Source organism: Dichomitus squalens (genome assembly GCF_000275845.1).
Source record: "Dichomitus squalens LYAD-421 SS1 unplaced genomic scaffold DICSQscaffold_27, whole genome shotgun sequence".
NCBI lineage: Eukaryota > Fungi > Basidiomycota > Agaricomycetes > Polyporales > Polyporaceae > Dichomitus > Dichomitus squalens.
The window spans coordinates 46,605-69,017 of record NW_006766909.1 but is presented as its reverse complement, the minus strand read 5'-3'; the positions used below and the strand labels follow the sequence as shown (position 1 = coordinate 69,017).

The window sequence follows — 22,413 nt, the reverse complement described above, 5'->3', positions numbered from 1 at the left end:
GTGGTGGCGTCGGCGTCAGCGGGCAGCCAGGAAAGATTCGATTGTACCCTTCGGTGAGTCCATTCGTCGGACACGAATGCGTGACGAGATCCAATCCGGACGTTGACAAATATTGCAGCTTCCTCGGGGCAAGGGGACGCGGAATCTAGTGATATAGAGTCGTCTCTTGGGAAGTCCAAACTCACGCTGCGGAGCGAAATCTTCTCAGCCAACTCAGATACTATTGTGCACATGTCTTCCCCAGTTGACAGCCATGACAGCAGCGTTGCCCATGTCGACGTCCCTACGGAGGCTGTGGACATCGTCGATGCCGACAATCTGCGTTCCACTGGACAATCAATACCGGAGGTCGTGGAGCTAAGCGACGGGGAGAAATACGCGACGTACCCGCGAGCTCTTCCAGCAGTACCCATCGTACCACGAGAGCCTCTTAGTCCTCCATTTGTCCCTCCGCAAGGCGCGTACTACCTAGAGTACAATGGCCGCTCGTCGATGACGCCCTTGTCGCCAAGACCTGTCAGACGACGGTCCGTTGATGGAGGCGTGCGCATCGCGGGTGGGCCTTTAGAGCGACCGGGCTATCCGACTGAGGACGAGACGCGGAGCGACACAGGAACCCTGCCTCCTCTATATCAACTTTATGCGCCGTAGTTGGTTTCTTTCACACGCCGTCGCACAGCTCACAAGACATTGGTCCATAGGAAGGCTCCGTAGGGGCCTGGCCAGCGTCGTACGTACCATAGCAGCGGCCGCTGGACCTCTTATCACGCTGCCGTGAGATGACAAGTCGTATGATCATCGGTCCAATCGATCCAGGAGGGCACCTGTGATAGACGTGTGAGTGTTTTGGACAATAATTATTGTCCAGGGTCTATGACAGCGTAACTCGTGCCACCCCCTCGCCGCTTTACATCTGCTTTGTCTCTAGTAGTATATAGGTTAAGGGCTTGCAGCCCGTCCCTTCGCCCTTCGGGAGCTCGCGCTCCTCGAGCTTTCGTTTTTGCACCCGCCCTTCCGCTGCCCCATTTTTGGTTTCGCTTAGCTACGTCTCATGTATCAGGTACATTCGCCTTCCGCCGGCTTGAGCTCGGCCCACCGGTCGCGCGAGAGAGCGGTGGCGACACGGACTCGGTGGTCCCGCGCAGCTTCCGTAGCGCGCGCCCAATACCATCGTTTTCCGTCCTGCCCGAGTATAGCGTGCATAGACGCGGCATAGCCTACGTACGATGTCGCACCTAGGATTGTCGCGTGCTCGGTTCCTAGCGCTGAATGACATCTTGGATTGTGGGGAGCAAGCGGCGCTATGTAGGATAATTAGCAGGCGTACGCTTATGTACAGTACACAAGTAGAATTTTCTGCACCATGCTGGGTCGGAACAAGGGGCCGATTACTCCGCTTACAGCTTTACACTCCGCTGGCACCATCAAAAGCAAGTGCCGGACCCCAAACGACAACATTCAATATTGCGCACGCCACACGCCGGCCTTCTGTCATGGCACGGTGCAATTTTTCACCAGTCTTCTCCCGAGATCGGTGAGAAGCACAAGTATTCAGCTCTGCATGGCATGACTCACGCTGTACATCGTGAGAAGTTTTCCCTCGCCCAGACTTAGTGCTAACGGCCTTCCTGACACTACTGTATAGGGCGTTAGGATGGCATCCGCACCCTCCCAGGCACTTCGCGCGTCATGAAGTGAAATTTCAACAGTTGGTGAGCGATCTTCTTGCTTTCCTTGTTCAACATGTGGAAGCGGACGGAGAGGACGCTCGGCTGCGATCTCAATGCCCATCGTATACATATGTGCATCGTATTGATTGCCTTCTGCTGCCAGACACGCGACTACTATTGTTGCGAGCAGGTTGAACACTTCGAACTGCTGAGATGAGCTCTTCTCTGGCTACTGAACTGATGATCGCTATGAGCAAAACGAGGTGAGCTAAGGTTCGCCACGACGTATTCAGAGGGCTCGTTGCGCACCAGAGCTGACAATTCGTCGACGTACAGAGTCGAAAATGAATACCACGTCTTTGCGGGCGCCGGTGAGTCGGATCATCCTTCAAGTGTGTTCATCGTGCGCTCACACTACTTCTATAGTTTTGATATATTACGATTGGCTGCTGGTGTTCGACCGAGAAATACGATATGTCTGGCCCCGTCCCCTGTCCAGCTCCTCTGTGCTCTACATCATCATCCGCTACTTGTCCATTTTTCAAATGCTGTTGACGATCCTCGACCTGTCCTCGATTTCCGGGGAGAGTGCAAAGGTTAGCGGTCAGAGGCGACCCTCACACGTATCTTATCCTTATCAGGCGGCAAGCTGATGTCGACTTCAGAGGTACACCACCCCGAGCGCGTCCATATGCACTCATTGAATACAATCAAATGTATAGCCACGCAGTTCTGGGTTATCTCTCAGTGATTTCTGGAACCGTGATGATCATCACGACCATCGGTGAGCACAGTACGGAACGTCCGCGTACGTGGCCGGACGCTCATCTTGCAGCAGTGTTTGCAGGGCTCAGAGCCCATGCGCTTTCTCCAAGCAAGCTGTGGGCCGCAATACTAGTAGCCCTTCTAGGCATGGTGAATCCTATGACCACCCTCGTGAGTGCAGATCCTATAGTCCTTTCTCCACCGACTGAGGAAGGTCTGATGTCTGGGATGTGGCAGTATCTCAGTTTCACCGGGGGAGGCTGGACGAATCTCACACCGTCCGGCCATTACTCCGTATCGAAAGCCCCTATCGGATCATATTTTGGGTGAGCTTGTTCCCGACTCAACTCATGCAGCTCGTAATAACATGCCCCTGAAGCTGTACGTCGCGAGTTCCTTCTCTATGTTCACCGACGTATATACCGCTTGAGACTTATGACAAGTGGCAGTCGATATCGCGATGCGAACGTGTGCTCTGGCCGCCGACGCGATTGTGCTTGTCCTAACGTGGATGCGCTTTTGGCCACAGAAGGGCGAAGGGATGAGGTTTGGTCATCTGTCGATGCTGCCTGCAGTTCTCTTCTTTGGAGGCAGGTGTCTCAAATGACAGCTGATTTTGGGTCGTTGACGAGTGTGTTGGTATCAGGAACGATTTATTTTTTGTGAGCGTGTTGCCTCTTGTGTCATGCATAGGGCCCGAGAACTGAGCCTACTAGGATAATCAGCCTCCTTTTCTTCACCAATCTTGTAGGGCTGGTATTAGTCGGGCGAATAGACGTAAGCGTTGGACTGCTCCCGGCAATCGACTCTTTCGCTAACTTCTTGGACAGCTGATATACGCTACTGTTCAGTGGAACTCTGTGTAAGTCGCAACGTCTGTTTTCTTTCACCCGTACCGTGCCACGAGATAGGCCCAATTGGTTGTAGGCAGCCGCCTTTCAGCCAGGCACCGTTGACTGACACATACTGAAGGTTGTGGATCCTGGGTGACCTCACGATCGCCCTGCGCAGTCTCGTGCGCCCGCCGCTGCCTTCTGACGGATCCATTGGGGTCTCAAGGCTTGACATGTACATGTCGATGTGGTCCGTGAGCCGGACCCCGAGATGACATTTGAAAGGAACCCTCAAAGCAGGGATGCCTGTTTCCATTTCCTACCGCTAGAAGACCTCAGCCTTTCCGAGCTTGTTGACTTATCTGTTCGATAGGATCGCTGTCATCCTGACGTGCCGCTTCATCCTCGACCTACAAGAGGCAGCAGACTCGACATGGGACGAGAGTGCAACAAACAACAGCGTAGCGCTAGACGGGATGTTCTCCCTGCGTGGGACGAGAGGGACACAGATGGCCGCGGTCTTCGGGGCTGTGACATATAGTCCCTGGAGTCCCAGTGAGGAGCGGCGTCATCCTCAGGCCCAACCAGCCTTGGGACCCGTCTAGGCCACTGCTTCTGTTATGTGCAGCAGCGAACAAGATATAGGATTGGAGATTCTAGCAGAACTGCAGAGGATGAATAATGTATGAGTATAACGCCACGGTCTTGCTCTGTTGGTTGGTTTGAAGCTATATACCGCCGCGCGCGTGGATTGGCGATGCCCAGTCATTGGGTGATGGAGGGGAATGTACTTCTGGAACGGGTTTCGTTGACAATCCTCTCGACATGAAATGAAGCATCGCATGTTTCAACTTTCCTATGCATGAGCTGTGGCCGCGTAGCCTCGTAAGTAGGAGATCAACAGCGAGGCACGTGATATGAATCCTGATGAGGCGCCCATGTCTGTCTTCAAGCTTTCAAGCTTCAAGTTCCGAGGGCCGATTCGTGGGATCAGAACTTGTGACGACTTACACTATGCGCTGCAGGATCTAGACACATTGAACACACTCTTCTATGCGCAGATTCATCGAGCTTCTCCCAGCTTTTGAGATGCCCAGGCTTCCGTCACTTGGAATTGCTTTCCCCTTCGCTATCTAGAAGCAGGTGAGGTCGTGCACGTATCAAATGAGATGGCTTGTTAAACACGATGCGCGTCTGAGCAGACCTATTCGTGTCAGAAAACGCACATTTTGGGAACTCTCAAGGCCCCACAGTGAACAGCACCCGCCCGTCGCTGTTGATGCATGATGGAAATCAGAGGCATACACAAAGGAAGCCCGGAGTCTCTTAGGATTGCAATCCTGAGTCATACTCCCCGTTGCGTATCTGAGCAGCGTTTAGGCGGGAACGCTACCTCGCTGCGCTTCGTAACAAACCATTCAACGTCCTGCATACACCGTTTATAGCCCCCTGCCCACTACGACGGAATGCCCGCCGTGCCGCCTCCCGCAACTGTCTTCGTCACTGGCGTGTCCGGCTTCAGCGGTGCCTGGATCGCACGCGCCCTCCTCGAGAACGGATACGCCGTCCGCGGCGCCGTCCGCTCTGAGGAGAAGGCCGCGTATGTCGCCGACCTCTTCAAGATCCACGGCGACCGCTTTGAGTCTGTAATTGTCCCTGACATAGCCAAGGCGCGCAGACTCTCTTCAGCTCGCTGCTACCCCCTTATTGTGCATTGCTGACGCCCCTTTTTCCAGCATGATGCCTTTGATAGTCACGGTATTTTCAACGACTCGATCAGTGCTGTGGTGCACGTAGTGCGTATCCCCTTTTGTATCATCACATCTCTTTCTCAGGTGTTTATTATGATTGTCCGTACGAATGCGATAGGCCGGTGTGGCGAACTTATCCGCCACGGATGCTTTAGGTGAGACTACATACTATGCGCATCTCCTCCCACCTGTATTCACTCGTCGTCTCTGTTGGCCAGACATCATGGGGCCGAACACAGACAGCGTCTTGAACCTGCTTGAGAGCACGCTCCGACACGGGTGCGCATGGGCTGGTCCTACCTCCGCCCTCTCTGGTGACCTTCAGGTGCTAATTCAACCATCCCGCCACAGCAAGAACGTAAAGCGTTTTGTGTACATGTCGTCCGCGCAGGCGATGCTCGGTCACGAGGATCTGTTCCATGTATATACTGAGGTGCGACACAACGTCCAATCTGGTGTATGGGCGAGCTGGCTATAAATTCACCACGATTGTACGATATAGGACGACTGGGCCGAGAAGGATCTCGCACTTGTCAATGAGAAGGGCAGCGCGGCGGGCGGCCAAGCGCTTTACCGCGCGAGCAAGGTGCTTGCCGAACGCGCGGTTATCAACTTTGTCGAAGAGCATAAGAAGGAGATTGGATGGGATGCGACACGTATTGTACCTGCCTGGGTATGTTGCGCTATCATCGATCCACGACATTCTAGATTACTGACCAACACATTTTGCAGATCTTTGGGGTGCGTTTTCTTTGAGTCCTTGACTATCATGCTAAGTGCTATAAGCTCATTTCGCCTTGCAGCCTGTCATCCACGACGTATGTCTCTTCGTTGACGGTCTCGGTTAGGTCCAGTACGAATACTAACATAGACCCTGCGTTGCATCGGCAGTGGAAGGCTTTTGATGACCTCAACCTCTCCTCTAAGATCATGTACCAACACCTCACGACTCCGCGCGACGGCGACCAAGTGAACATCTATGCGTCAGACTACGTCGACGTCCGCGACGTCGCCGATGCGTTCGTCGCCGCATTGAAGGTCGAAGCCGCTGGTAATGAGCGGTTCATTCTCGATGCAGGTGCGGCGTACTGTGTTTGGTCCCCCCTTCGCCCTCTTCACGCTTTATCTTCGACGCCAACTAACGACTCTTTTCACGATGCTCTTCGCAGGCGCATACACGTTCCAGAACCTGTGTACGCACCTTTATCGGCTCTTGCCGTTGACCTCAGTAGCTCATATGTGGGTCACTCCTTATGACAGACGATGCCGTGCACGCGACGGCCCCAGACCTGCAGGGCCTTGTGCTTGGGAATCCAAGTCCACCACCGTTTTCGTTCCCTGGCGCCTTCTGCGATTCGTCCAAGGCGAAGTGCGTGCTGCAGCTGAAGCAGTTCAGGACCCTTGGGGAGTGCGCAGTGGATACTCTGAAGAGCATACAGGGGAGGCTGTAGAGAACGTCAAATTGAGTACTGCAAGAACTTCGGTGGTTTTTCGCTGTGTGTTGAGGAGGAGGGATGATTCCGAGTTGGCACTTCCGTGAACGTGTTTGTAGCTATGATCGTGAGGTGCTAATACACGGTCGTACTGATGAAACAGCCTATCATGGTATATTATAGCCCTTGGCATGGCTCCCGGTCGCACAGCGACTTTTTTCATATGTTCTGTAGAATATGAACAAGTCCGGTTTCGTGATCGTTTTCAGATTGGTATAGAGCTTGGCTGCAATGCAATGAGGATCGAACCCAGGGAGACGGTCAGCTCGGCCCGATCGGGTCAGTACAGCGGTTTTCAATTGAATTGTCGTTTGAGCGCCAACGCGAGTGCGCCGCTACAGATGCGTCCCTTGGGGAGTCGGGACCTTCGACCGACAATATCTCCTCTTCTCCTCCTCAAGATCACTCGCTTCTTTCAATAAATCACGCCTGGAGCATATCGGCACACGTTGATTCCAGTTGTGTTGCTAGATGTGCCACCCATATGGCACCAACCCCGTATTACATCCCGTGCACTCGCCTCTCGATTCAGACTCTGTTACACATTGAACAGTGTACTTCTACGGAAACCATCGAAAAGGGTGAATTTGAGTGCTATTCAGGGAATGATGCAGGAGGATTGTGATTCTCGTAGTGATAACGTTGTGCATGGGGGCGGCTGAGAGGTCGCGTCTGGTGCAACATCGGGGGTTTCTCTTTGGGCGATAGTAGACAGTGTTGTCTGTGAGTAGTATATACTATGGAAGTACTGGTGATCTTGCGGGGTATTTGGGAACATGTGTCATCACTTCAGGACTGCAGGAGGGGACAGGAAGGGTCGCCGGGCGATTGATGTGGTGGATAACTACACGCGACTGCCATTGATGACATCTGTGATTGAAGATGAACATAGGCATATAAAACGAATATACAACATGCTTTGGAGCCTAAGGATGGTGGTTTGGCGACATCCGGGGGAGTAGCATACCAGACATGTACATGTACTCTGCATAGAAGACGGGAGATGTACGGCTCAAACACTTACTGCACTCTGCATGCTCTGTAACGTCCACCAGTGACTCCTTCTGCATCTCCTTCGCTTCTCCGTGTAGTATGAGGAACAATATGCATGGTCGACAGGGGAAAATTGCTGCAGGAGTAATAGTGATATGGAGGCTGGATGTTCTACGCGCCATATCTCATAGTATGAGCAGTGCCATGCCCTGCTGGACACTTTTCTAGACAATGAAGAATCGACGTCAATATGTTGCATCGTTGAGGAGATATCGCCGTCCAACGTGCCAAAGGGGGCGCTTAGAGAAGGACCCAGTGAGCGAGATGCGAGACGGGGCTGGCGCGATATGGGTGGTACATCTAGCAACACAACTGGAATCAACGTGTACAGATATGCTCCAGGCGTGATTGATTGGAAGAAGCGAGTGATCTTGAGGAGGAGAAGAGGAGATATTGTCGGTCGAAGGTCCCCAAGGGACGCATCTGTAGCGGCGCAATCGCGTCGGCGCTCAAACGACAAGTCAATTGAAAAACCACTGTAATTTGCGGGCGCCAATGTAGCAACGTCTTTCGTCCTTTTAACTTCCAGTCCGGCAGTCCAATTGCTACCTCCATATCTTCCTCGTCTCTCTGGGTACTTCCATTTCGACCAGACTTTGGAATCCGACCAAACAACGAATATCGTGCGAGGAGGGCTTGTCATGAAGGCGAACTACAAGGTGACTCCACGTTGTCCTCTCGTTTGACGCTCATTCCCAACGCTTAACCCGTCAGTTCTCCAATCTCTGTGGGACAGTGTACAGGCAGGGAAACATCATTTTTACGCCAGACGGAAACTCAGTGTTGAGCCCGGTGGGCAACCGTGTGTCCGTGTTCGACCTCGTCAAGTGAGTACATTGCCCGCAAAGAAGCATTCTCCGTTCTCATCTTGTGTAGCAACAAGTCACATACGTTTCCCTTCGAGAACCGCAAGAACATCGCCGCTATCGCTCTGAGTCCGGATGCGAATGTCCTGCTAAGCATCGACGACGGTATGTAGTTCTTGCCGGTTTCTGGACGATCCTTCAGACCGAAAACGTAGACGGTCGCGCGTTGCTGGTCAACTTCAAAAGGGGTGTCGTCCTTCATCATTTCAACTTTCACAAGGCTGTCAAAGCGCTGAAGTTTTCGCCAGACGGAAAGTGGGTACGCAACCCTCTTCATCGGGTGGACGCCCGTCTAACAGCAGGGTGCCCCAGATATATCGCCGTCTCTCATGACACCCACGTTCAAGTCTGGCGCACGCCCAACCACCTCATCCGGGAGTTTGCCCCGTTCAACCTTCACAGGACGTATACTGGCCACCATGACGAGGTGTTGAGCATCGAGTGGTCTCCGGACTCGAAGTACGTACTTGCCAGCTTCCTCTGGGGCACACCCGCGTCTTACTAAGGAGAGCAGATGTTTCATCACTACGTCCCGCGACATGACCGCACGGCTGTTCACGCTCGATCCCCTGGAAGGTTTCCGGCCGAAGACGTTTGCAGGACACAAGGACGCAGTCTTGAACGCGTACTTTTCTAGCGATGCGAAAACGGTGAGGAGCATACGAATTCGACGTCTAGTTTCTCATCTAATCCTGCTCAATGTGAAGATATACACCGTCAGCCGAGATGGCGCAGTTTTCACCTGGAGGGCCAAGCCCAGAGAAGCGGCTTCGGACGAATCAGACGCAGACGACGACGACGACTTGCCCATTGCATCGACGTCGAACGGCACCGGCGCGCTCTACAACGAGATCGCCAACACGCGATGGGGCGTACATAAGCGTCATTACTTCAACCAGCCCGGCGGCACAAAGGTCGTGTGCAGCACCTACCATCGTGCTTCAAACCTTCTAGTCGTCGGGTTCTCCACTGGTGTTTTCGGCTTGTGGGAGATGCCTTCGTTTTCGAACATCCACACCCTCAGCATATCGCAGGAGAAAATCTCGTCGGTCGCGATCAATCCTTCAGGCGAGTGGCTCGCGTTTGGCGCGAAGAAGCTTGGACAGCTGCTTGTGTGGGAGTGGCAGTCCGAGTCGTACGTGCTCAAGCAGCAGGGTCATTTCTTCGACATGAACACGCTCGCGTACTCACCCGATGGCCAGTACATAGCCTCCGGAGGCGATGACGGCAAGGTGAAGGTTTGGAATACGACGTCCGGGTTCTGCTTCGTTACCTTCTCTGAGCACTCTGCTGCCGTCTCCGCCGTGGAGTTTACCAAACAGGGCCAAGTCCTCTTCACAGCGTCTCTCGATGGCACCGTACGTGCGTTCGATCTCATTCGTTATCGCAACTTCCGTACCTTCACATCGCCCACGCCGGTCCAGTTCTCGTGCCTTGCGGTAGACCCGAGCGGCGAGGTAGTTGCTGCGGGTTCGACAGACTCGTTCGAGGTCTTCTTGTGGTCGGTCCAGACTGGCAAGCTGCTCGACATCCTAACCGGGCATGAAGGCCCTGTCAGCTCGCTAGCGTTTTCCCCTACTGGCAACTTGCTCGCGTCTGGCTCCTGGGACAAGAGTGTGCGGGTATGGACGGTCTTTGGGCGTTCGCACGCGGTGGAGCCCTTCCAGCTGAGCGCGGACGTGCTCGCGGTCGCGTTCCGGCCTGATGGGAAGGAGCTTGCCGCCTCCAGCCTTGACGGCCAGGTCATGTTCTTCGACGTCGACCTTGGCAAGCAGACGAATCTCATTGACGGTCGACGCGATATATCCGGAGGACGGAAGGCGGACGATCGGGTCACGGCGGCCAACAGTGCTTCTGGGAAGTCCTTCAACAGCCTCGCGTACACCGCGGACGGGCAATGCATCATCGCGGGCGGGAACAGCAAGTATGTCGTGATCTACGACGTGCGCGAAGGGGTCATGGTGAAGAAGTTCCAGATCTCGCAGAACCTGAGCCTGGACGGCACCGAGGAGTTCCTCGACAGCCGCAAGCTCACCGAGGCCGGCAACATCGACCTGATCGACGACCGCGGCGACGAGAGCGACCTCGAAGACCGGATGGATACTGCGTTGCCAGGCGCGCAGCACGGCGACATGTCGAAGCGTCGGTATCGACAAGAGGCGAGGACGAAATGCGTGCGCTTCTCACCCACAGGCCGCGCGTGGGCTGCAGCGTCGACTGAGGGCCTCCTGATTTACTCCGTCGACGAGTCTATCGCATTCGACCCGTTCGACCTCGACCTCGATTTGACGCCGCAGTCGCTCCTCGCGACGCTTGCGCAGCGCGAGTACCTGAAGGCGCTTGTCATGGCGTTCCGCCTGAACGAGAAGCCGCTCGTACAGACAGTGTACGAGGCCGTGCCCCGCGCGGACATCCGGCTGCTCGTACGTAGCCTGCCGATCGTGTACGTCGGGCCGCTGCTACGGTTCGTAGCGGAGCATATGGAGCGCAGCCCGCATGTGGAGTTCGACTTGCTGTGGACGAGCGCGTTGCTTGGGGCGCATGGGCGGCATTTGAGGGATCGGTCAGGGGAGTACGCGAGCGTGCTGAGGGCGCTGCAGAAGGGGCTAGGAGACTTTGAGGAGCTTATTTCGCGACTGTAAGTACTCTGAGTTGCGCTACTGTGATGGATGCAGCGGCTCACCGAAGATTCACTTCATAGATGTTCGGACAATAGCTCGACGCTGGCCTACCTGCTTGACCAGTTGAAGGTGAAGCAGGGCAAGGACGCGGACGTGGAGATGGACGAGTCGAGCGGACATGCTATCAGCGCTTTCTGAAATTATAGAGCTCATCATCGGCGGAATGGGTGAGCTGCTTGTCGATGCGCGATGCTTGCACGATGCCTACTCCGCGCTGCAGGTCGTAAAAGTAGTGTATGGCATGGTGTATGACAGAGGAGGTGCTGCTATTGTGAAGAGTTGTTGATTTATCATTCAACGTTTGCTACATATCACTCTGCACTAGCACAGCTGATGACAATCTGGCTCCCGTACGTGCACGCGGCCTCGATTCCCTGCAATCTGGTTCGGCAGTCCTATCATCTTCTCTCTAGCACACAGACACGGCGGTTGTCCGGTGCGTGCAATGACTGGCTAGACATTTTCATTTTCAGCTGGAGTCATACTTTCGTCGTGGGTTGGCGCCACCCAGTTGTTAGACAAACATTCATCTCGGCTACAGACCGGTCGCTACTGTGTGCTCGAGAGTGTATCAAGTATGGCCAACTTTGTGATCGATGCCGCGCTATGCGCGCAGCACAAATGCTGTCATCATGTGATCGCCGCAGTCGAAAGATGACAGCATTATCAGTGTGCTGTGCTGCCTGGCTTTCTTCGTGATATCACACACTATGGCGCCCGGGACTGTGCAAAACCCACAGGGGAAAACCGAGGAAATAGTGCGGTCCGGCCAAGGAAATGGAGCAGAAAACCCTGGTCGAACACCGGTTTATGGACGAGCAAAAAGCGCGTCAAGATGACGGCTTTCCACGGTCAATCTGGCGTGGTCTCAGACAGGAGAAAAACCTCGGTTAGACAGCGGGTCGGAAGGGCGGGATTTACACCTGTAAAACATGGGAATTTGCACGGTTTCCGGGTGCCGGATCTTCGCTTGCGCCAGCTGGAAATCAATAGGGAATCACTGATGATGCAGTACAAGAGTGTAGCTAAACACGCTGCAGATTGCAGTGTTACGGTCGCATTACGGCATGCTGAGTACATAGTACAGGTAGGGATATCAATATAAACTATGCAAGTTCGAGACCCTCTGGTACTCTCAACGACCACGTCCTTTTGACCCTTGCCGCTCCTGCAGTACATCCACGCCAAAACTAAGGACACATATGGGAGTTTGGGTAGACGGAGTCAGATATTCAGGGAAGAGCAGCAAATACTCACCGGGGAGAATGCAGATATTTGAGAAGAGTGACTTACCTGATCGACATCTTTGCCAGAATGGCCAAACAACATAGCTGGACTTACCTGAGAAACTCACAACTCTGAAGATTGCGACTTACCTTATGCCGACCGTCCATCACTGGGCTCTGCCCGACGACTCTGGTACTGTATGCACACCCCAGGAACGGTGATAAAGGGGACCAATAAATGTAGACGCGACAGCAGTCATGTACCCAACGCACCCTAAGATAGTTCCATGAAAGTCAGATGTCACAAGCAACAGGAGAATGTCGATGCAGACGAGAGAATGGTCAGAATCAGAGCGACTGGCATTTGGCGCCCATGTTTAGGGCCGGCACATGCAGACTTGTTTGCGGACACCGAGAGCAACCGTGGAATAACCCCGTTCAGCTTGGCGTCTCAGGTGGTAAATCTCTACGGATGTAAAAACACGTTGCCGCCGCGGATAACTGACGGGTGATATTCAACGGTGAGATCCCATTTCCACGGTGCGACCGTTGAACGCACTTTTTGCCTTGTCGAACCGGGGGTTTTCCGGGGGCGCCAGGCCCATAGTGACACATTCTTCTCTCATCAACAAAATATAGGCCCTCTTGACGTGTCGGTGGGTTGGATTTGTCCTTGACTTCCGACTCCTTACGCTACCATTACCAGTCCGCTGTCCATTCCGAGTCGTCCCCGTGTACCATGCCTGTGACCTTCCAGGTCGCTTCTCACAAGGCAAACAGTTTCGAGCTCGACAAGAGCTATACGCCCTCGGTAGACAACATCCTGGAAGAGAGCTGCCGGCCGCAATGGAGACGATGCAAGGAGATCTTGCAGAGCTCCCTTGAGGCGGATGAAGTTCTTACGATGGTACCCTACAGCAACGGGTTTGTGCACGCCGTCCTAGATGCCTATGGAGCTCATCGTCACCTCCGGATCAGGTAAGCAACAAGTTTTTCTTGACGCAGAACTTTTTTGATGTGAGATTGCTCCTTGCACGCAGGCCCGATGATGTCTGGTTGGCTATCGTTGTGCAGCTGAATTTCTAGTATGTAGGCCAATACGCTTTGACTTACAGGATTAACTCATGCATTTGCACCGTTAACAGCATCAATGCCCATGCCGAGGAACTCCGTTCATATTTTGTTGCTCACGAGGGCAAGAAAAAATTGGTATTGCAGGCCGCCGGAGATCGCTATGCAGTTGACTATGGCAGCCTTGCTCAGACATTCACCAAGAGGATTCACGAGAACGTGCGTCTTGGCCGGTGTTCGATTGTATTCAACATATTTGACCACAGATGGACATAGGTCGTGGACGATACATTGGTGAAGTGGATCCTACCCGATTTCACCACGACTACCACAAGGGACACTACCGTATGCTCGATCGTCATAATGGCGAGCCTCAAGGAGTACGTGTCTCCATTTCCGACAAGCCCCCTTGTCCGGCTGAATCTCTCCTTCTAGATACTTCGAGTATGTGATCGACTGTATCTGCGGCATACCATCGGTCACTTTAGAAGGAGAGAAGTCCGACTGGGTGGAGATCTATCGCAGGCTCGAGCGACTCTACGACTTCGGGAAGGAACCTTCCGTTTGGGCGGAGATGCTTCGCCCTATCCTTCGCCGATTCATCAGTGCATTCGATGGCGAGCCTGACGTGGAGTTCTGGAGCCACGTCGCATATCACCACTCTGAAATGTGTGGAAGGGAAGACCTCAGCGGGTGGATCACGGCTTTCTGCGTATGGTCGCACAAGGGAGAATGGAACTCTGTGTCGCTTCCCGAGAGCACTCCGGTAAAGCCCAGCTTCGTGCTGATAGATAGCGAATCGAGGCGCAAACGCTTGAGCAAAATAATACCAAGGTTTCTGCGCAGGAACGCCAAGTCTCCCGGCCGTAGCGAAGAGGACTCTGCACAGGAGGCAAACGACAAGCCAAGTGGGAGCGTTATGATTAGACGTGAGTATTCTCAACCTCTGACTTCGCGCACTACCGTCATCCGCTCATCTCACTGCCCAGATTCATGGCGCCGGGGTAATCCGACGTATACGCTTGATAACGTTCCCTTCTCCGTGTTAGATGCGACAATGATTCCCCCAGGATACTGCGAAGTCGACGTTACAGTCAACGATAACGGTGTGAAGCTCGAGTGTATGATGGTCGCGGGGCACGTCGCCTATTCTACATCCTCTACGGCTGGAACTGAGAAGATGGACACCGTACGCCCTTCAGCCCAGTGGTTTATGTTCGAGAGAACATGAGACACGGTGAGGTAGAAGTGGCGTGTGTTGCGTATGTATGTTACGGCGAAGGCGACGTCCTATATCATACCAAATGGGCCAATGTAGAGTATGTTCTTACTTGTTGACGGACGCATCCGTCAGCATTGGAAAGGCCATCAGCTTGTACCGCTCTTTCGCAAGCGGCTAAACCGTGAGAATCGAATAGCTCAAATAAAACTCCTCCAGATCTTGCCTCCACATGAACGCTGAGACTCGAAGGCGCAGGCTCCAGCTCGTCGTCCTCTATATTTATCCCTGTTACGCCGTTCGACAGGTTCTGGACGCGGACGTGAATCACTTATTATGGGCTGGTACGGCTCGTCCCTCATAGCCCCCGAGTGAGGTTGAGACCTTGTTTGAGCCCCTCTCATTGTGTATATTTTGGCCAAAATGAGCGTAGCTAGTACTCGGATAACACCTGGCAGGACTCTAAGTCGGCTACTACTATCCAGTGAAGTACCTCGGCGTGTATGTGTGTTTGACAATGTACCGATGCCACGCTTCGGTATCTGTCTTGCTTGCCGTCTTCTATAAATATCATATTATCATGATGCATAGGCACCCTCTCACCACATTGCCCCATCCTAGCTATCTTGGAACCCTTATTCGCACATCAGATATAGCTCCACTGAGACATCACGAGTTACCGCCCCGCAAGAGTGGTGGTTCTCCCTTCAGACCCATCGCTCTACTGCAAGTGGCTCACAAATTCCCTCGGTCACTCCTGCACATACATTTTCCGATATGATTACTTCTAGTTTCGTATGGGTGTTATTGCTCCGGAAAGTAGATGCCCTTGGGCACCGTCTGCACGGTGCAAGCGATCAAGTGGATCAGGCTTCTGCTGCTTCCCTGATGTCTATGTTTCAGACATATAACGGAGACAGATGTCATTGGTGGGCTATTACCAGAAAATAGCCACTATGAGCCAGATGTTCTCTCACGGACTGGAGTATCAAAAGGGATCCATAGAATCTGAAGCTTCACGAGAGGGTATAAATGCATCTCCAGAGCTCGCTACGACTGAGTTCGCACCCATCTCACCTGTCACCTCCCTATCATGGCTACCTCCAATTCTGGCCAGCTGGCTCTCCAGTATTCACAGATGTAAGTTACATGCCTTGACTGACTGGAAGTACAAGTACTGAATACATGACGGACGCGATAGCTTGATTGACAACCGTTGTTTCTTTGCCGGGATAGGTATCTCAACTCGTTCACATCCTTTCAAGGAGTGTATGGGCTGTATCAGTGACTCGTCTGCATCTTAGTTGTATTTTTGTACGATACGATGATCACTACCGGAGAAGAGATAAGGTGTTTCTGGGGGCGCAAATTGACGGCGGCGGCTGTTCTATTCTGGATGAACAAGTACATGACCATGATATTCTTAGTCTGGGACCTTGCGAGTTACTTTAACATTTCCAATGCAGTAAGTACGATAGTTCTCTATCTCAGTGACACCTAGATACTGATTAATCCTGAAACTTCACCAGAGGTGAGCTGGAATCCGAGGCATGGTATCTTTCGGTACTATGGATACCTGCTGAAGCCGCTCTGTGTCTTTTCATTTGCAGTTGCGCTGCTTCTGCAAAGGGGACTTATGCCGTGAATTATTCCATATATCTTGTTTGGGCAGGTGGGAGTGACACATACTTCCCTTTATTTACGAGCAAATCCTGAGACTTTCCTCTCATAGCCTTCACAGCGATGCGTATTTACGCACTCCGGAAGAACATGCTTCTATCAGTCATCGCGTTCGCATTATCTGTGGTACCCTTTGGGGTCAACTTGGTAAGATCAATTCACAGCCTAAACGTTATAATCCGACGCTGAATGCCTGAGCGGTCGAATGTCAACAGGTCACTTTCCGGTTCGGGCTGACCGGAGAGGATATAGATCCGTTTGGATGTACGGAAATTGCGGGTGTACCTGTGAATCTCTCAAAGACGTCAGTCCCTGAAAAAAACATTCGAAAGGACAACCTTTGCTGAACTATATGACATGTTTTATAGATGTGAGCTACATGGACCCGCGAAGCCTCGCACGTCCCTGATCTCTGATGGGTTTAGTAACCATTGTATCTCGTTCAAGCCTGATTGCTGCAGACTGCCTCGCGATCGGTGCAACATGGCTCACACTGGTCCGCCTCCGGGTCATTGGCCACATAGGTCTACTGCAAGGCTCCCTCGCAAGCATATTACTATTGGATGGTGAGCACTCGATTGGACATGTATTTTGTGCTCGATCTCAAACACTGCTAACCATGGTGCCAAATCAGGAACAATCTACTTCCTGTATGTCTTCACACCCGTAGTACCTGAGTCTGCCAAACCTAAACCTCAATATATCTAGTCTCCTCGGCATCATCAACTGTCTACACATCGCTTTCACATTGCTTTCGGTATAGCCACCCCTGGGACTTTGTAATGTGTAGTACTAATCATGAACGTTGCAGCTGGACATAGTTCTACTGCAATCTACTAGTGGACTCGTAACCTTCACAACGCCGTATGTACTCCCGAACCAATGGTGTTCTGTTCTGACTCATCACGCGTACGAATTGTAGGATATCAGCTGTCATTCTTTCGCGCTTCCTCTTGCGTCTCCAGTCGGCTAGTCTTCGTGGTACTGGCTCCATGCCTCCGTCACAGGTTTCGTCTCCCGATAACCGCTCCATAGTATTTGAGCGAGTCGTCAGCTCACTCGGAGCCTCCATCGCTGTCGAAGACTATCTCGGACAGGATGATGGCCTCGGCGGAGATGATATTGTGGACATGCATTGAGGGAAGCCGCCTCTGACGTTGAAGAGCCACTCTAGTATAGGCATCCAGGTAAGGAAACAACACAATTGTAGTCGCATACCGGTGCAATATCTGATATATCAAGTGCTGATTGAAGCTTGATCATCCGGCCGTGCTTGCATGGGGTTCAACGAGACCCAGTGTCTTGTTGGACAGCCCGCACAATGACAATATCTCTGCAAACTGTGCTGGTATGCCTGCGTGTCATAATCACAGGCCGACAAAGGTATGCAGGGAATTGACTTGTACCATGCTCGTACAACACACCAACTACAGCGTGAATGTCTGCAAGTGATTCATGAAGTCGCCCTTGAGAGCAGATGCAATGTGTGCGCCAATATACCACGAGATCATACACCAAAAATTGGCGATACGTCGGAGGGGAGAACAATCACGTAACAAATGGACTATGTTAGTCATGATTCAGGCATGCAGACGAGATGGAGTCAGTCAGCGACAACGCTATGACTTCTAATCGCACTTGCTCTGCTCCTTGCGTGCTCGGAGCTTTCTAAGGAAGAGATCCAGGGCGACCGTAGCATATAACTGGGAGAGTCTTCCTTGGGCAACAGGAGCCCTTCTGCAAAGCACATTCAGTGACAGACGTACGTACTCGAGATGCGTATTGGTAGTTGATCACTTGTCCCATGGACTACTTGGTGAGAGGCGACCTACTGCTGATCGATGGTCGATTATCACCGGCATGAGTGTGATGGGCCACGTGTAGCCGTCGGCATCGGCGCCGTGCAGTCGAATTGGGAGGCAGGCGCCCGAGGTGCACAGCGACGCTCAGTCGTCCGGGCAACGACTCCTGGTTCTGCTTCAACGCGTCCAACGCAAGTCTGGCCCATGGGGTTCGGCTCCCTCGCCGTTTTCTCTGCCCAGCCCTTTGCTTACGCCCTAGAGCTGCTTAGTATTACTCTGTCTGCAGCATAGTAAAGACTCCTCAGAAGTGCTCCACCAAGGTGAGCTCTCCCGGTACCAATGATAGTAGTAGCCTGGCAGTTAGTTAATGAACCACCTCTGTATGAGCTCACTTATTCATGCAGGGTGGCCTATCTAGAGAAGATGTTAGCGTAGCAGACCCATTGTTGGCCAACGGCCTCGACAATGCACTGCTCTTCTTCTGCATCAGGTCGTTGTTGGTTTCGGGTCTGCGAATCATGTGATGTAGAGAATTACTTTGACTACATGTAAGGAGAACAATGGACGACGTGGCCACGTACTTCACCTCGAGGCTGCTGCCGCACAATCTCAATGGCACAGACGTCAAGTCAGAAGCGCCCATGCCACTCCGATGCATCCGGTGCCACTCGCCCATATATATCAGACCAATCTTGGATAGGGAAGTCATATTTATGCCTTGCCCCACTTCATACAGCTGCTCTCGTTAAAGATGAGGCATCCTGGACGTGTAAGTCATCCCTATCACCTTGCTTTGCGCGTACGGTGCTTATTTCGGCTTGATAGATTCACAACCGTATACGCTCTGATCTCCCTCCCGATCTACCTGCGGAGCGTGCGGCCACGCCAGCTCGTTTTTCCTGGCCTCTCGTTATTGACGTATTCTTGGAATACGACGACAAGGAGCTGCTCATGGCGCTCGGGTGCCTCTGTCGTCCCTTCCGCGAGCGCACTCGCGCCGCGCTCTTCCGTAGTATTCACATCGACGTCTGTCCCACGCAGGAGAGCAAGTCGCGTGACCTGACATATCTGTCTCGACTCTTGAGCAAGCGGTGGAGGAACGTGCGGAGCATCGGGGACTGGATAGACTTCCTCCGCAAGCGGCCTTGGGCGCAAGCAGCAATCACGGATGTTACGATCAGTGGTAGACCCTGGTTGCAGAAGTGGCCTACTTCAAGCAATTCAGTTGCCCCAGGACCTGCGTACAATGGTGGCGGCATACGAGCGAGGCTCCGTAGCTTGTCTCTGTCGAGGAACAACGCCGCTTCGGACCCGTCGCAGTGGGAATACGTCCCACCACAGTTCTCCATCCACCTCCTCTCCTACCTCCTCACCGTCGTCAGAGGCATCAAAGTATTATCGCTAGACACCCTCACGTTCGACAACAATATGCATTCCTGGGTAGCGGATTCAATTCCGCGTCTCTCGGACGTAACCGCACTGACGACCCTCTCCATCTCGAGATGCGTGTCTACTACGCGTGGCCACCTTATCGATGCTCTTTTCATCTTTCCCTTCATTGAGGAGCTGTCGGTGTCGTACCCTGGTCCGCAAGACGGCGTGCCTATGCTCGCAGACGACGCGCAGGTTTCCGCGGCCAACGTCGCGTTAGAACTCGCACGGCGACGGGTGGTGCCCCGAATCTTGAAGTTGTCTCTGAACAGCCTGGATTTGGAGAGGAGTGAGGCGCGCATCGCGGCGCTCAAGGACTTTATCTGGTTTGCGCACGGCCAGGACAACAGGAGCCTGTCTGCGGTGCGGCTGCGCGCGCGGACATGGTCAGAAGCGAGGCATCTTGGGACGTTCCTTTCCCGCGGTGAATTTGCGAGTCCTGTGACAAGCTTGGAATTGGACGTCTCGCAGATGCTCTTCAGTCCAGGTGAGTCGCTTGCGCTGTGACGTGCTTGTACGTCCCACCTTGCGTTCTTTTTTCCTCCCAATCTTGTGTCGTTCTGACGCTGCTTGTAGTTGACCCGTTTCGGACATGGGCCGAGCTCGGGCTCGGCGCGACGGAAAATCTGAGGGATATCGTGCTCTGGCTGGAAATTCCGCCCAGCTATGACCGAAAGCTTTCTCCGCTGGGCCCAGAAGGTCTGTTCGACAAGGTCTTGCATCTCCACGCCGACCTCTTCGAGTCCTTCGCGAGCAGATGGAGCGAGGTGCGTGAAGTTACGTTCCGTGTCTCGTTCCCACGCGCGGAGATCGGAAACGCCTTCTTCGCGGCCCTTGGTCATCGGAAGCGCGGCCCATGGAGACGCTTCCGCAACAAATTCACCAGGATGGGGGCGCTCCAGGAGGTGCACTTCAGGTTTACCGTACCGCGGGACTTTCCTGACGCTCAGACATTGAAACGGAGGTTGTGGGACGCTACAGGGGAGGTGTTAGGTCTGACGAGCCGCAAGAAGGTCCTCACTCTTATTCTACCTCTTGTTGAGGTCATGTCGTGACATATCTGCTTTTGAGTACCTGTTCGACGTACATTCCAGTTGCGTAAGTCAGCGTATGATGATACTATCCTCTATTGTACCATCTCTAGTAGTCCATTTCCCGTGGTATAACACTTGACCATAGTATTTTTTTTCTATTATCAATGCGTCACCCCGCTCGCGGGCATTCCAGAAGACTTGTACGGGGTCATTCAGTGCAGCGGCCCTGGGATACGCGATCACGTGGGCACCCGCGCGACGTGCGCGGTGGCGCGTGAGAAAGCGAGGATAGACAATGACGTCGAACACGGTCTCATTGCTTCCCATCACCACGACCTGCTCCTATATAACATACCATGGGGTCTGCCCAGGTTCCTTTCTTCGACTTCGTTCTTGCTCACACTTTATATCTGCTTGTCTTGAAATCCCATCGAGCAGCATGGCCCACTCTGGCGTGACAAGGAGTTATCAGCAGCTGTTACGCTCGAGAGGCAAGGTGAGCTGCTAGGCACACTCAAGTGACGGAGAACCGGTCAGGATTGACGTTTCAATCCTTACTAAGTGCTCGCAACAGGCGTCACAGCTACTGTAGCCGCCTTCGGGACCTCCTGGTACGCACAGAGGTCATACCAAGCGAAGAAGGAAGAGTCAAAATCACCTGCTGCAATTCCGACATGTACATATTCGCGTTCATTGTTACACTGCATGCATCGGATTCATTGAGCTGTCATCTCACAGGGGAGTACCGAATGACGTCGACGCAGGAACATCAGCCCCAATCGAACTCACAAGAGCCCCTCATCCACCGGACACGCGGCGATTCGATGGAGCCCGTCGGCCCGAAGGACGTTACAACACCAAAAGACCCTGCGCAGCCTGGTACGGGCCAAAGTGCCACACTGTCGAAAGTGCAGGTGAGCACGAGCACGCCAGTGGCAAGAGTCAGAAGTTGAAACAGACGACCCAGGGTAATCAGAACAAGGGGGAACATCAGGCTATTGAGCCTGCAGCGCAGCCCAAGAACGACAGCAAGAGCTCCGTCGCGTCAAAGGCACGTCTTGTCTCTGCTCGTTTGAGTGATTTTGGAGTTCTGATTGCTCCAGCAACTGCAGAGTTTTAAGGACGGTAATTAGGACACGGAACCTAATGACATTGTCATTGCAAGCATACCGACCATCGCGACAACCGCAAGTCGAGGCGGTAGTCTTTGGGCGTACACCACAATTTGAACGAGAATGGATCTCTACTTGTAGTCATACGCCGTATCTATATCTATATCCCGAGTCTTTGATTCAAGTTCGACCTGTATCAACATCAAGTTCTCTCGTCTCTCGAGTGTGCGCCGCGAATACACTCCGGCAAAGCTCACCAGCCGGTTGTCGGCCTCCCAAGCCGCCGTACATACCGGCTACCGAAGAAGCGCAAGGTTGATCACCCAACGAATACCTCCTATCACCTGTGGCTATCCTAGTTGAACTTTGGTACCTAAGATTTCGCGAAATGCCAAGGACAATCGTAGCGTGATATAGAGCACTCCGTATCCTAGGCATCGTAGCCACTCTTGCCCGGAACAACGCCATGCGCGGGTCCACCCTTCCCATACATCCTTCGCAGGTCTCCTGCAAGCCGATGTGGCACCTCAAATGCTGCGAAGTGACCACCTGCGTCATGCTCAGACTCGAACACCAATTTGCCAAGGGTTTGCGACCAGCTGGATAACACGTACGAAGTGAGCTAGCTAGCCATTGCTGAACGGGGATCACGGCGTACGACTTAGGAACATGAACGATCTCCGCGGGGAAGTAGGACACCCGACCGGCACAGATACCCAGCCCGGG

At 53.2% G+C, this 22,413-nt stretch overlaps 6 protein-coding genes across 6 annotated transcripts; all 6 read left to right on the top strand.

The window, feature by feature from the left end:
* Window positions 1-1,535: 1,535 nt before the first annotated feature.
* Window positions 1,536-3,087, top strand: DICSQDRAFT_138446 (uncharacterized protein). The gene is made up of 9 exons (XM_007367615.1): window positions 1,536-1,585; window positions 1,646-1,712; window positions 1,834-1,933; window positions 2,007-2,041; window positions 2,097-2,266; window positions 2,391-2,454; window positions 2,509-2,606; window positions 2,673-2,763; window positions 2,885-3,087. The coding sequence occupies exons 3-9, from the start codon at window positions 1,884-1,886 to the stop codon at window positions 3,040-3,042; spliced, it is 666 nt and encodes a 221-aa protein (XP_007367677.1). The 5' UTR covers window positions 1,536-1,585; window positions 1,646-1,712; window positions 1,834-1,883; the 3' UTR covers window positions 3,043-3,087.
* Window positions 3,088-4,734: 1,647 nt separating this feature from the next.
* On the top strand, window positions 4,735-6,608 carry DICSQDRAFT_89126 (NAD(P)-binding protein; the record flags this gene model as incomplete). Its single annotated transcript, XM_007367614.1, has 10 exons — window positions 4,735-4,920; window positions 5,138-5,174; window positions 5,238-5,298; window positions 5,371-5,452; window positions 5,522-5,692; window positions 5,752-5,760; window positions 5,823-5,837; window positions 5,911-6,097; window positions 6,189-6,212; window positions 6,280-6,608. 10 exons carry the CDS (start codon window positions 4,735-4,737, stop codon window positions 6,468-6,470), a joined length of 963 nt encoding a protein of 320 aa, XP_007367676.1. The 3' UTR covers window positions 6,471-6,608.
* A 1,488-nt stretch (window positions 6,609-8,096) lies between these two features.
* DICSQDRAFT_181865 (WD40 repeat-like protein) lies at window positions 8,097-11,412 on the top strand. Its single transcript, XM_007367613.1, has 8 exons — window positions 8,097-8,224; window positions 8,280-8,392; window positions 8,442-8,536; window positions 8,587-8,686; window positions 8,744-8,890; window positions 8,946-9,081; window positions 9,139-11,069; window positions 11,133-11,412. Exons 1-8 carry the CDS (start codon window positions 8,207-8,209, stop codon window positions 11,248-11,250), a joined length of 2,658 nt encoding a protein of 885 aa, XP_007367675.1. The 5' UTR covers window positions 8,097-8,206; the 3' UTR covers window positions 11,251-11,412.
* Window positions 11,413-13,077: 1,665 nt separating this feature from the next.
* On the top strand, window positions 13,078-14,640 carry DICSQDRAFT_171909 (uncharacterized protein; the record flags this gene model as incomplete). Its single annotated transcript, XM_007367612.1, has 6 exons — window positions 13,078-13,316; window positions 13,379-13,423; window positions 13,484-13,628; window positions 13,686-13,789; window positions 13,845-14,338; window positions 14,399-14,640. 6 exons carry the CDS (start codon window positions 13,078-13,080, stop codon window positions 14,638-14,640), a joined length of 1,269 nt encoding a protein of 422 aa, XP_007367674.1.
* A 1,300-nt stretch (window positions 14,641-15,940) lies between these two features.
* On the top strand, window positions 15,941-16,129 carry DICSQDRAFT_64874 (uncharacterized protein; the record flags this gene model as incomplete). The annotated part of the gene is made up of 1 exon (XM_007367611.1): window positions 15,941-16,129. A coding segment is annotated over one exon (189 nt), but the record flags the coding sequence as incomplete, so codon positions are not given.
* A 2,732-nt stretch (window positions 16,130-18,861) lies between these two features.
* Window positions 18,862-21,708, top strand: DICSQDRAFT_128205 (uncharacterized protein; the record flags this gene model as incomplete). The annotated part of the gene is made up of 7 exons (XM_007367610.1): window positions 18,862-18,879; window positions 18,936-20,028; window positions 20,118-20,554; window positions 21,014-21,071; window positions 21,150-21,251; window positions 21,314-21,489; window positions 21,679-21,708. The coding sequence occupies 7 exons, from the start codon at window positions 18,862-18,864 to the stop codon at window positions 21,706-21,708; spliced, it is 1,914 nt and encodes a 637-aa protein (XP_007367672.1).
* Window positions 21,709-22,413: the final 705 nt, after the last annotated feature.